Below are 14,845 nucleotides of genomic sequence, written 5' to 3'. Positions count from 1 at the left end.
TTTACTCACCCAGCCCCCTTAAGATGCATTTATATAACATATCTTTCCCTTGAAACCTTTGTTTTACGGCTAAACCTCCAGGCAACCTTTCAGAATTATGATTACTCTCCGTATCTTCCATCCTACCATGCATTCTTGACATCGCATCTGCTATCACAAATTACTTCCCGGTACATATTCCAACCTAAAATCAAATTCATTCTAATCCTCTATTGTCCTAGAAACCTTTGCATTCACAAACTCTATCCTAATCATGTACAATAGGGGCTGATGGTCAGTATGCACAATAAATTTTACACCATACAAAATTACTTTCAATGCTTTCACACAAAGATTTTATTGCAGCCAATTCCCTGTCAATTGTCGATTACTTCCGCTCAGCTTTATTAAATGCTTTACTAACGTACGCTTCTACTCTCAACAGCTCTTCTCCATTTGCTTCTTGCCTTTGAACTAATCAACCACCCATACTAACTCCACTCGCAACCGTACACAACTCTAGCATATTTGCATTCTCGATATAGTCTGGAAATGCCAAAGTGACGTCTTTCATAGCCTCTTCTTTCAACCTTTCTAATGCTTTTATCATCTGATCCCTATTTTAACCTCGTAATATTCCTCTTACCCGTTCATTCATTTAGAAGCTTGCCTATACCTGAACAATCTCTAACAAACTTACGACCAAACTCAAGCAAACCAAGAAAACCTCGCAACTCGCGCACAGTCTGGGGACGTGGAAATTCTCTCACTTTATTCACAATCTTGTCATTCTTCCTTATACCTGATTCACTCACTACATGCCCAAGAATTTCCATCTCCCTGGTTAAGCATGCACACTTCTCAAGCTTAACTATCACACCTATTTCTATTAACCATTTCAACACTGCCTCAAGCAACTGCATGTGTTCCTCAACAGTCTCACTCACTATCAAAATGTCATCTATAAACATAGTCACCTTCTGTCGATCAAACCCAGCCAAAACAACATTCATCGCCCTCTGGAAGGCAGCAGGCGCATTAGCAAGACCAAAACTCAACCTTTTAAATAGAAAATGACAGGTGCTACTCGAAAATGCAGTAATGGGCCTGATCCCCTCTGCCAGAGGCATCTGGCAATAGCCCCGAACTAAATCTAATTTGGTAAAAGCTCTCATTCCAAGCGTCTTATAAACACAATCAGACACCACATTCATAGGAAAACGTTCTTTAACAGTTACTTCATTCGCCTTTCTATAATCAATACACGTCCGTAAACTTACATCAGGCTTTTTACAGGGACAATAAGGCTATTCCAGGCACTCTCACTTCTTTCTATTACACCCATACGCTGTAATTCCTGACACTGCACCTCTATCTCTCTGGCGATAGGCGGAGAAAAATTCCTGGGACGCTGATATATGTGGGTATCATAACTGAGAATTATTTTGAATTCCGGCAGCCTTGACCCCCCAAAATCCTCGTCATCGAGACTCAAAACTCTCCGCTTATCCCATAGCATTTTAAACAATCGTTCCCTTTCGACCTCACGTATACTCTCCTCTAATATAATTTTTTCTTTAAACGTATTGTACTCCAAATTGTTATCATTCTTTACCTTACCAGTCATTACCTGTCTCGCCTTAACATATCTTTCATCCTCTACATTGATCATTGTATACATACATCCCATGCAATCGCCCTCACGTATACCGCATACTCTCTTCCTCCTAACACTTGGCAACTAACTTACATACACCTGAGGTTCCTGCATATTCATAACACCATCACATATATACACACTTGTTTTCAACAAATTACTTGCTTTCATCCATTCTACTATATATTCATCCTTGTCACTATTGAAAATTGCCAGGCTACTTGGCCAGGCATCTTTTACACTAATAACCTCCCCTTCCTTATCTGATAACTTCAAACTTTTCCTTGCTACCAACGGAACCCCCTTCCACACCTTCGTACTCACTCTACCATCTTTCTTTAAATAAAATTCTCCACTATTATTACCTTAATTTTCATCTTTATCATGTTCACACTTAGATGTATAGTCATACCAGATTTTTTTCAAAACTTTATACCCAAGCAATACATAATTTTTCTCATTCGTTCTTTCAATCACGTAAAAATCAATATCATCCATCATCAGCCCCCCAATCATAACATTTCCATGCATCTTGCCTAACACAGGCATGCTCAAATTACCAATGCCTTTCACTTCACCCTTACATCCCTTAAATTCACAACCATCCCCTACCTTATCATATGCGTTCCTAAACATTAAATTAACACCACAACCAATATTAATCATACCAGCCAACTCTATGCCATTACAAGTCAATTTCACACTCATGCAATCATATGCTCTTTCTACCATCACATCTTCATGTAATTAACCCTCAAGAACATGCATCACATTCACTCCCCACACACCCGAGGACTCACCCAGCTGAGCCGTCTGATTAATTGGTTTCCTGAACATCTTGGCTGACTTAATCCCTTCTTCCTACAAACCTTAGCTATAAGTCCATCTATACCACATTCAGTACACTTCACACGCTGTTCCCTACACATCCCCGCAAAATATCCATCCTTACCACAATTGCCGCAAATCACATTCGTAGGATTACTCCTACATCCACTCGCTATATGCCCAGTCATACCACATTGATAACATTTAACCCCTTTCTCTTTCTTACACTCTTTAATACGATGCCCTGTCTCTCTACACCCGAAACATGATCCTAATGCTCATCTACACTCATTCTTTTTATGTCCTACTTTCACACACCTATAAAACTTCTCTTCACAGATACAATTACCTGACCTACCTCTCTGGGCACTAGCACTCCTATCTCTACAAACCTAATTCCCTTGCCTAAACCCTTCATTTGTCCTTACAGGAATTCCCACATTACTCGTCCTAACACTTCTATCTACTATATTATCAACTACCCTCATCAGTCCTCTCATAACAGCATCCCTAAAACTAAGAAATTTTGGTACACTTTCCTCCATTCCAGTTCTTACACTCATATATTTACTTTCTTTCATACACCTATCGAACTCATAATCCTTAACTATCTCTAAAATATCATCCCATGTCAATCTTTCTTTCGTCCATCTCATCTTCTTACATTTCAAATTAATAAACTCAGCAACATTCTCAGGTACAGTAGCCAAAAACTTATTCTTATTTATGCCTTCATCCCCATACTTCTTCCTAGCTAACGTTTCCAACCTACATACATACATTGATATTGCTTTTCCTATATTGATCTGTGCTTCATCAAAATCATTTTTACGCGTATACCTAACTCTCCCTTTCATACGTTTTACCTGTTCAATTATTTTCTTTTTCACACTTTCATAATCAACATCCCCTACACTCATTATCATACCATACATCGTCAACAAATACCTTGTCAAATATTCTCCTAACTTCCTAGCCCAAACTCTCTTACTACCACCATACTTATCCTGACAGAACCTTTCATACTCCATAAAAAAGGTCATACACATCCCTACTGCTATGCTCATTAAACCTGTCACACCTAGGTACCTCTCTCATAACCACTGACTTACAAACCTCAACTTCATTTTCACTATATCTTCACTGCCTAATCCCTTCTTGTTACCTTCTTACTCATTTGAATATAATGAATCCAATTCAACACTCAAATTCCTATCCTTAACTATTCCCTTCTGACCGTTTTTCTTACTTACCACTTTCACCCATTCATGGTCATCCTAACTCTCATCCTGACCTTTCTTCTTTTTCCTCTTCATATTACTTTTACATTTCTTCTCATTCTTCCTATCACATTTCTGTTCATCCTTACTACGCCTAATTTCTTTATCTTCAATCTCACTATCACGGCCTTCCCCATTATCATTTACTTTAGTATTCTCTTCCACTATCAACCCATTACCTGAAGCAGAAGCCACTCCTCCGACTGCACTCCACCCATGAACATTTGCATCATTCCTATTACTTGCCCCATCATAGCTTCCATTCATTTCTCCATTCGTTCTTCATTCTCTTGCATCCTCATCTCAAAACATTCTTCCACTCTCTACAGTTCCCTGAATTTCCCTTAGTTTCCTATGCATCTCCTCATTCTCACAACTCAGCCTCGCATTCTCACGCAACAACTTCTCTTTCTTTACAGCCAACTTCTCTTTCTCTTCAGACAACTTCTCTTCACGCTCCTTAATCAACTGCAATTTCTCCCTCAGTAACTTGTTCTGCTCTTCCATTTTTTTTCTTCAGTCTTAAAACTAATTCCTAATCGTATCAGTCCTTCGTACAAGAGTCCAGCTATTAATCCCACCTCGGCAGTCCCTGTTCGGGCGCCAAAATACTGTGGCGGGATGTTGAAACAACAACCCCCACACAAATGATCACACTAAACAGAAAATTGTCTCCCCAACACAAACTTTCCCCTTACGTTATTATAAACTGGACTCTTAGACAAAAAGGACATAAAAAGAAAACATAACCTTAATACTATATTTCTTACAAAATAAAACGCTTAACATAAACCATCCACAATCAAAATAATCAAACTTGAAATTAATAAAACACTTATCACTAAATATATAGTATTCATAACACCATTCATATAAACCCCCCAAAAAAACCTAACAAACTTAAAATTACACCGCACACCAACACCAAAATTTGTATGTTTATATATTATATTTTATTGACACCAACACTGTCGTCAACACAAAGCCGAATTGTCTTTGACGGTACAACCACCAATCTCTGACAAACGGAACTATATTCAGTTCCAACTGGACTGAACAGTCAATTAATAGTGGTCATAATCGTCGTCATCATCATTATCATCACCATCTTCATCATCATCATCAATCGAAATACACAGGCCAGGTCATCAACGGTTGAGTAATGCAATAGAGCACTCTAAACACAATCGATTAAAGGCCAGGTCATCAACTAAAGATCAACATTCAAAAAATTAGTTCTACGAAGGAGGAATTACGGCCTGCAAAATTAACAAAACACTTCCACGCTGGTAAAAGAATATAATAATAGTAGTCTAGCATTAACACAACTGCTTCTTTCTGCAGTCAAATAAAAAATGCCTTCGCCGAAGACATGCACCACTGCCCTATCCAAGCTAAAAACATAAACAACCTCATTTATGCCAAAAGTCTTTCTTACAACAAACAATCTATACACTAACTAACTTTTGCTAGCTGGCACACACACACTCTCTCTCTCTCTCTCTCTCTCTCTCTCTCTCTCTCTCTCTCTCTCTCTCTCTCTGGATTTGGCAAACAACCCCAAAAAAAAGAAAAAAAATAATCCTTCACAACTATTTGGTGTATGTGTCGGCAAAAAAAAAAATAGGCCGTAGCCAGAGAGAGGGATCCAATGTATTACTGTCTGGCTAGTCAAAGGATCCAATAACTCTCTAGCGGTAGTATCTCAACAGGTAGCATTAAAATTACCCCATGAAAAGATTGAACATATTTAATTTATTCGTAAAAAAAAAAAAAAAAAAAAAATATTAAGATTTCTTTTTATTACGTTCTATAGATTAAGCATTTTATGATTTTATTTTAATCCAAAGAAACACTTCAGAGCTTATTCAAAAGGTGATACGTGTTATGTGAACTATCGAAAAGGTGCATCTTCATTTATAGTTCTCCTTCACTTTGGAAATGTTCATGCCTTAACCACATTACTTACCATCTTACCGAACAGATTTCCAAATGAAAAACTTAATGGGAAGAATTCCGAAATAATTTGTATTCTAGAACCTTTGGAGTTTCCATAGACAGAAGTTTAACATTAATGACAGGTTCTCAGGAGAACAAGGGAGAAGCTGAGATTAAATCCCTCTCACCGAGTCAAATAGGGAAGAAATACTAGCTTTACTGAAACTACCTCAGAAAATGTTTTTAAATAATAACACTAACACCTCTAACATTTTCGATGAAACCCATCAATCGCCTCTTAACACTACTTTCATCAGAATTACTCTCTTGATTATGTAACTTTGGTGTAAACGGTGTTTCTCCTTATAAAGAAAAATAAAAATATTTCTAGTTTCCGATTTTCTCTTTTGATAAGAACTGAACCTCCTTGTCAGCCTTACTCTCTCTCTCTCTCTCTCTCTCTCTCTCTCTCTCTCTCTCTCTCTCTCTCTCTCTCTCTCTCTCTCTCTCTCTCTCTCTCTCATTTTTTATTTTTTTATTTACTTAAAATTAAGGTTTTTGTAAACATTTTGTAGCTTTACTTATATTCCATAGGAATTTCAACATTAATAAATAAGTGACAAAAGACTCAAGAAAAATTTAATATTAGAGGTTTAATCTTGTGGTATGATAGTCACAAATTATTAGAGTGTCTCAACCGAATTTGAAAGTTATACATCATGATTGGCCAAACTCCTTTTCATCTGCTGTATTAGGTGAGGATATCATAAGTAAAGGTGAATATAGTTAACAGATACGCATAGCAATTCCTCTTATTAGATTTACATTAACTCTGTGTAATTTTCAATACATATTTCCTTTAACTAGCGATCGTGTCATTCTTCTGAATCATACGAGTAAGGAACATACAAACATATAATTTATGTATATATTTTTTTCTTTCTAAGCTACAAGACATGGGCTTCAGTGCTTCCTGTTAAGCAGAATAAATGAGTAATATCTTCTTTATGAGGAAGATCGACTTCTAATAGCATTTCCACATAAAACCATAAAACGTTATCAAAAGATAATAAAAATATATCTTGAATTGACCATGGTTTTCGAGATTCGGCCACGCCTAGTTGGGCATTCATATTTAGGAATATATTATTTTAAGGAAGTGAAAGAGAGATACATAGATATTTTCCAGAGAAAGGTATTTATATAGACTTGCCATCTTTTCTTATACCCATGAATGTGCCATTTTCAAAGCTTCTCTCTGTATAATTTTTAAAAATTGCTTCGTCTTACTTCAGCTGGTGAGAGAGAGAGAGAGAGAGAGAGAGAGAGAGAGAGAGAGAGAGAGAGAGAGAGAGAGAGATGTGAGTTAGATAATTTAATCATATTTATAAATCTTAACTATTTGGCTCTTTGATAAAATTAAGGCTATCTAATAGTTCATTAAAAAAGGGGTTTTGTGCACATTTCAATTAAGTATATGTGATATCCTATTAGCCTTTTCTCACTGATAACAGTATTTCCGATGTTAGAGCTTAAAATGCTTCTGTTGATAAATCTAGTAGAAGATAGAACGCGAGGGTCATTCAAAAACCTCATTATCCTGACAATTATGTTTGGGATATTCCATCAAAATTTAACAGTGACCTTACAGTGATAATCTTTTTAGTATCTATAGCAACAATAAAAGGTCTGACTCCTTCATGAGACCATATTTCATTGCTGGGACACTTGTTTAGGAAAACAGTTTGTGGATCCTTTGACTTCATATTTAAAATACCTACTTGAATATACCACTTGTATATATGAAAAAATCAATAACTATCTCACTTTGGATTAATTATTATAATAATCGAGACTTGTGACGTGAAAATCTTCTCTCTCTCTCTCTCTCTCTCTCTCTCTCTCTCTCTCTCTCTCTCTCTCTCTCTCTCTCTCTCTCTCTCTCTCTCTCTGAAGATTCGCAATCATGAAAGGAATCAAACATTTCAGTAAAAAAATATGGAAAAAAATATTATAAAGTAATAATTATTTTTGTACGAAAGTTTGATTTTGATTTCTTGTAAAATACAGAGCTATATTATTTTGGTTTCCTTCGATTGTCAAGAGAAATAAAAATCATATTGTTAATATCGTCACCAAATTATCAGATAATGATGGTATTTACCGTTGTTCAACAATTGTACTTATTATACCTATTCTGCAATCTAAAACAATATTTTCAAATGAAGCAGGTAAATAGAAAGCTTAATACTTTTCATTATTATTATTATTATTATTATTATTATTATTATTATTATTATTATTATTATTATTGTTGTTGTTGTTATTATTATTATTATTATTGTTATTATTATTATTATTATTATTATTATTATTATTATTATTATTATTATTATTATTATTATTATTAATAATAACTAAGCTAAAATCCTAGTTAGAAAAGCAAGATGCTATAAGCCCAGGGATTCCAGCAGGTAAACAGAGCCCAGTTTGTTATAACATTTCATTATATGAATATGATATGCATAATTTATTGAAAATGAATAAACAACTAGGGTTTTGGTAGCCAATGCGGTAATGTCCATGTCTGGTGAACGCCAGACTGGGGTTCCAGTCCCGCTTAAACCCGTTAGTTTCTTTGGTCGTTGCAACCTCAGCATCCTTGTGAGCTAAGGATGTGGTGGTTTGAGGGACCCTATAGGTCTGTTTGCTGAGTCATCAGCAGCAATTGCCTGGCCTTCCTTGGTCCTATGTTTGTATATATGGTTAGTCTCTAGAGCATTGTCCTGCTCGATAGGGCAATGTCACTGTCCTAGATCGGTGTTACTGCATGGAGATTAGTCATGGTATGACAATGAAACAATCTCCAGAAAATTTATTACATTTGAGAGCAAAGCCCTCAGAAGGATATTGGGAGTTAAATTGCATAACAGGATTGGAAATTAAACTATAAGAGAGATTACTCGAGTGTCATATGTGGATGAGACCATGATGAGGGGCTTGGTCATGCTCTTGGCACTCCCCAAGAGAGATTGCAAAAGAGGAAGGGGAAGGAAGAGAAGACGATGGACTGTTGAACTAAGAAAATATCCGGGTATAAACTGGTTGTTTATGTTTATCTGTCCGTGGACAGTATACTGTAATTATTCAAATATTTAGATATATTGGTATACATGTTTAATATTATAGGTATGATCCACACTTAAACGCTCTCGCCAAAGAAACTGGGAACAGTAATATCTCTCTCTCTCTCTCTCTCTCTCTCTCTCTCTCTCTCTCTCTCTCTCTCTCTCTCTCTCTGACAGAACCCGCTATCTCCTTCCTTTTCTTCGCCGGGATGGAGAAACGGTGTGACAAAAGGTCCCAGTGGATTCCCAGCCACTGGAACTTTTGAGATGGAGAAAGTCGAGACTTTTTTCTGTTGATCTTGAAGCCTAGGTACTCAAGGAACTGGATCACTTGACTGGAAGCTTGCAAGCATTCTGTCTCGGATGCTGCCCACACCAGCCAGTCGTCCAGGTAGGCTACTACCTGAATTCCCTTTAGGCGTAATTGTTTGAGAGCTGCGCTCGCCAGCTTCGTGAAAATCTTTGGGGCTATGTTTAGCCCGAATGGCATGGCTCTGAAGGCGTATAGTCTCCGTTGTAGCCTGAACCCTAGGTAGGGGGAGAGTCGACGGCTGATTGGAATGTGCCAATAGGCGTCTGACAAGTCTATAGAGACTGAGTATGCCCTCTTGGGCAGTAAGGTCCTTATGTGTTGCAGTGTTAGCATTTTGAATTTGCAATTCACTATGAACTTGTTGAGTGGCGACAAGTCCAGAATGACTCTGAGCTTTTCCGAGTCTTTCTTGGGAACACAAAACAGCCTCCCTTGGAATTTGATGGACTTCACCTTTCGGATCACCTTTTTCTCCAACAGTTCTTGAACGTACTCCTCCAGAACGGGGGTGGAGTGTTGGAAAAACCGAAGGCACGGGGGTGGAGTGCTGTACCAGCTCCAGCCCAGTCCATTCTTGAGTAGGCTGTGGGCCCAGGGATCGAAGGTCCAACGATCCCAAAATTTCAGAAGTCTCCCTCCTACCGGTATCATTTCACTTGGACTGCAGTCCTGAGGTCTTGCCTCCCTGACCACGACCACCCCTGAATCCCCTTCCCCTTGAGGGGCGACTAGACGAGCCTCTGGCTGCTCCTCTAGACTTTGCTCGAAAGGAAGAAGACTGTCCTTCGAACGTTGGGGTGAATGCCGTGGACTGACTCGGCACAGCCTAGGGTACCCACTGAAAAGTAGTCGGGGTTTGTGCCACCATCTGGGGCACTGGAGGCAATGGCAATTGCAGTTGCTGTTGCTGTCTAGAGGGCTTGGCTGGCCGAGACGGTAGCCTAGTCCTCATATTCTTCCTCTTTGGTTGAGGACCCTCATCCGGGGAAGACTTTCTTTTGATAGCCAGGCCCCACTTCTGGAGAAGGTTTCTATTCTCCACGGCGGCCTTATCAACAACTTCTTTGACCACATCGGTAGGGAAAAGGTCTTTTCCTCAAATGTTGGAGGAGATTAACTTCCTTGGCTCGTGCCTCACCGTAGCCCCTGTGAACACGAACTCCCTACAAGCTCTCCTCGCCTTGACGAAGCCATAAAGGTCCTTCGTCACTGTGGCTAGGTGAGTCTTAGCCAGCACCATGAACATTTCATGGACCTTGGGGTCACTTGCCATCGTCTCAAGAGTAGTCTGAAGAGACATTGAGGCAGCCAGTCTTTCTTTTGTCTCGAACTCTCTTCGTAAAAGAAAGTCAGACAGCTTGGGGAGGTCCTCGCTGAATTGCCGTCCGGCAATATCAGCCTCCAACTTTCCCACTGAGAACGTCAGATGGACGTCCTTCCAGTCTTTGTGGTCCATAGGCAGGGCCAGCGACAAGGGTTTACACTCTTCCAGGGAGTGGCAAGGCTTGCCGGCCTCGACTGCTTTTAGGATAGCCGCAAACCCTTTCTGTAAAAAGGGGAAGGCTCTAGCAGGAGAGGACACAAAGGAAGGGAGCTTCTTGCTCAATGCAGCTACCTTCGAGTTAGAGAAGCCCCTTTCCTTCATCGAGGATGAAAGTAGAGCTTGAGCCTTAGCATGGTCTATAACTATGACCTCCTTCGGCTCTGTCTCCTCCCTTGAAGCTGGTTCTTTTCTCAACCGGACATAGCAGTCCGGATATGATGCCTTGCTGGGCCAGAATTCCACCTCCTCTAGTGGAACTGAACCCAGCTTATCCGAGATGACGATCTTCCCAGTCGTCATCGGCATGTGCTCAGCATACCTCCATGGGTTAGCATCTGAGCACAAGGGAAGGTCTTTCACATTAAGCCTTTCCCGGGGCCCATGTGATTCTGCAAGGCACTGCATCCGCGGTTCCATAGCAGCCGCCTTCTCCTGATTCTCCTTCTGCATTTGTTGGATCATTCCAACAATCGAAGAGAGGGCCTGTCCCAGCTCGACTGGGAGACCGGCCGATGTTGAGGGAATAGGCTCCGGAATTTGAACCGGAGTAGCCGACACCTCATCGACCTCTTCCTCTACGACGTCCGGGGCTTGAACTTCATCCTGGCCTTCTGCCAGGAGGTCTTCTTCCAAACGCTCGTCCACGTCAGACATCCTGTCATCTAACTGGATGTCTTGCATCGCGACCGCGACTTCAGCATCCACCTGGATCTGACCTTGGGTGATCTCCTCTTGAGGCTGGGGAATCACTGCATCAGCTGATGCCTTAGGGAAAAGATACGCCCTCATCTTCTCACTTTGAAGATAAGGGCCAGAGGTGTTCTTTTGGAAGCCCCTTACCCAGGTACGAAGCTTCTCCCTTGCTATATCCCTTGATTCCGCCGTCCTAGGGGAATCAAAAGCCTCAGTAATCAGATTAGTGCACACAGTACATACCTGAGGGTCCCAATACTGCAGATCATCCTTGGAGACAGCGCATGCTGCGTGTCTCCTACAAAACTCATGTCCGCAGAGGTACTTGCTGCGGACGTTGCAAAAAACATTTCCGCACTTCGGAGGGTCCTCCTGTAAAGAAAAGAAATTTCCATGAGTATCAAGTGAACTATGTATCACTGGATATGCATAGTATAGCATAACAATTCAAAAAGGAAAGACACACACTTGTGTTTCCCTCACAACCCATTGTTGCAGCCTTCCAGATAATAAAATCAAATGGTTAATCTCTTCTAGAGTAACCAATGAAAGGTTTCCAGAGGAAACAGGTGAAGCTCACACCTAAGCAATTATTTTAAAATCCTGGATAATAGACAGGAAAGAACTCACTTTCCTATCTGTAGGGCAACAGCAAAAGACTGTGCAAGAAAACACAAAAGTGTTAGAACACACAGTGCTGTACCAAAACCCATACCATAGTTTTCTTCTTACTGTATATGTTATACTGAAGAATACTAGTACAGTATAGGAGGATACGTGCCGGCCGGCACTTGCCGGCCGGCACACACCATTACTAGCTTTAAAGTATACTACTTAACAGCTATAAGGCGGCAGAACTCTGGTTCAAATGCATGTGCCGGCCGGCAGCAACTGCCGGCCGGCAACAGCCAATGTCGGCCGGCAATGGCTGCCGGCCAGCAACTACACAAGGTAGTACCCAGCTGCCGGCCACACTCTTGGTGACCGGCAGACAAGAGTTGACATTAGCCGGCCGGCAAAGGTACAAGACCGATGCCAGCCGGCAGCAAAAGAACCAGAGGACTACACCTGCCCGGCTGCGGGCCTCATAGGCCGGCAGCCGGGTCGGGTACAGCACTAGAAGAAAAATAGAATGGATGCCGGGATAAGAGTGTACACTACCTCCAATCCCGGCAATCCGAAAGAGTGCATATAAGAAAGGGGAGAATCTAATTCAGGCTTCCTGACCAATGCCGTCTGGCTCTACAGGCAGGCATGGATGAGGGACCAAGGGAGGTCCGGGCAGCACTCAAAATATAAGACCCTTGCCGGCCGGCAGCTCTGCCGGCCGGCAAGGGGCTGAGTCAATTCCACATCCTAACCTATACTAGGTCCAGATGTAGAACGACGTACTGTACTGTAATGGCTAGGCCATTACAGAGATAGAGGGGGAAGGGACAAAGAGGGTCCTACCTACCTTGCTTTAGTGACGGATCACCCGCAGCCAAGAAACTTATCTTAGCCTAAGGGAGATCTAAGGGGGGAGGCCAGCAATACTTGCCAGCTCCCAGAGCACCAAAGCAAGGAAGGTGTTGCTACTCCCAGGGAAAGAAAATTATCCTCCCCCGAGAACAGCAACAAGGACTAGTCTGGTAGATCACAAAAGAAGGAATCATATCCACAGAAACCTTCGGTAGTGACCTAAGGAGGCTAAGCCACCTTTTTCTGTGTCAGGCCAGCGAGGGAGACTCTACCCCAAGCCAGACAAACACAGACTCAGACTAAAAAACTCTGTTGTTCTGTCCCTCTTTGAACCAGACTTACTGGAACAGGAAGGTACAGTAACACCCCCGTATAGTTTTATCGAAAATTAATTCGGAAAAAAACCACTTAGGGATAAGCCCAAGGCTTAAACAGAGGGAAAGGGATTGCAGACCTTCTCCGAAGAAAAGAAAGCAACCTGGGAGTATGAGAAAGTATACTAAGGCTCCATAAGCAACTTAGCCTAGGCACCAAGAGAATCGATTACCTAAATTACCGAAACTCACTCGTATACAATCTTGGATATATTCCACACACTCTTAAATGTATAAAACATAGCCTAAAGCTTCAATAAAATTTTTATTACACTCGGAAAAACCAAAATCATGCATGAAGTACTAGGACCAAACTACTAGGCTACATGGCCTAGCGTAGGCCAGAATGGCGAATACTTCGCCAAAATAATACTAAGCACGAAAGGAAATCCTATGTAATGCTAAATAGCTAAAATTTATTAAAGCAAAACAACCGGGAATGTCGCTCTGACTAACTAAACTTATACCTAGCGAGCGACAGCGTCCATGACGCCTCCGGTAGGCTACGGCTCTTGTATCAAAGATTAATCCTATTAATCACACAAAAATTTACCAAGAGCCTACATTTATACATAAAAGACATGGTGCTCAACTTATCAGAGGCCGACGAAGACGGAGAAGCCATGAAAAGTAGAATAAATCCAAGATTTGCGAGAAACACAGGAAAAAACACAGAGTTGTTAAGCTACGCAAAAAGGAATACAGATGGCGCCAGGATTGGCGCCAGGCAAGCATACGAATCGGGAGATAGGGAGCCTTGGGAGCGGCTCCCCCTTTTTCTTTCCCGAATTCGTTTCTTGCCAATCGCCCCCTGCGAGACGAAATCTCTGTTCGGGATGAAGATTGCCATGTGGCGTGTCAAGAATACGTCCTCTGATATGTCGCGATATCCCTTTCAGGAGGGATATTCGCTCCAGGAGTTAGAATTCTGGTACCTTAAGGTAAATTCTCTGGGAATATCGCCGTAGTTGTAATATACCCTAGGAAGCTACCCTATAGGAACTTCCATCAGGACGACATGGCTTGAGCCCAAATATATATATATATATATATATATATATATATATATATATATATATATATATATATATATATATATATATATATATATATATATATATATATATATATATATATATACTGTATATCTGGTCACACACAGTGGCATTACCAGACGTGTAACTAGTTGGCCTTCCCAGTCCCTCGGGAAGATTGTGCAGGAGCGGTCAAAACCTATATTAATTTTTTTTTTATTAAGTGCATTTAACCAATCAGCGAGCAGGAAACTTTTCCGAGCGAAAAGTGCACCCCTGCGAGTCAGTGTAAATCTGTATCGCAAAAAAGAATTGACTATAGTGAGAAGGGTTGTAGTCAGGAAAGGGAGATGAGAAGGGAAAGGTTGAATCTGAGTGTGTGCGTGTGCTTGTGTCTGCATAAATATCTAAATATTTGGTGACAGGTAAATTCCACCACGGAAAAAAATTCAAAACGGAAAATTCAACGACGAAAAGCTTCACCATGGAAAATTCTACTACAGAAAATTTGACTGGGAAAATTCCACCATAGAAAATGCCAGCAGGTAAAATTTAATAACAAAAAACTCCAAAAGGGAAAATTTCACCACAGAAAATTCCACGATGGAAAATTTCAT

The 14,845-nt window shown here is 40.6% G+C and overlaps 1 protein-coding gene across 1 annotated transcript; it reads right to left on the bottom strand.

Annotated features, from left to right (window-relative positions):
• Positions 1–1,062: 1,062 nt before the first annotated feature.
• On the bottom strand, positions 1,063–4,251 carry LOC137635377 (putative golgin subfamily A member 6-like protein 3). Its single transcript, XM_068367844.1, has 4 exons — positions 4,119–4,251; positions 3,747–3,947; positions 1,260–1,539; positions 1,063–1,132 (listed from the first exon to the last, which is right to left on the bottom strand). The coding sequence occupies exons 1-4, from the start codon at positions 4,249–4,251 to the stop codon at positions 1,063–1,065; spliced, it is 684 nt and encodes a 227-aa protein (XP_068223945.1).
• Between the last annotated feature and the right edge of the window lie 10,594 nt (positions 4,252–14,845).

Source organism: Palaemon carinicauda, unplaced genomic scaffold, assembly GCF_036898095.1.
Source record: "Palaemon carinicauda isolate YSFRI2023 unplaced genomic scaffold, ASM3689809v2 scaffold119, whole genome shotgun sequence".
Classification (NCBI taxonomy): Eukaryota; Metazoa; Arthropoda; class Malacostraca; order Decapoda; family Palaemonidae; genus Palaemon; species Palaemon carinicauda.
The sequence above is the reverse complement of the archived record's forward strand: the minus strand, read 5'-3'. Positions and strand labels throughout refer to the sequence as shown.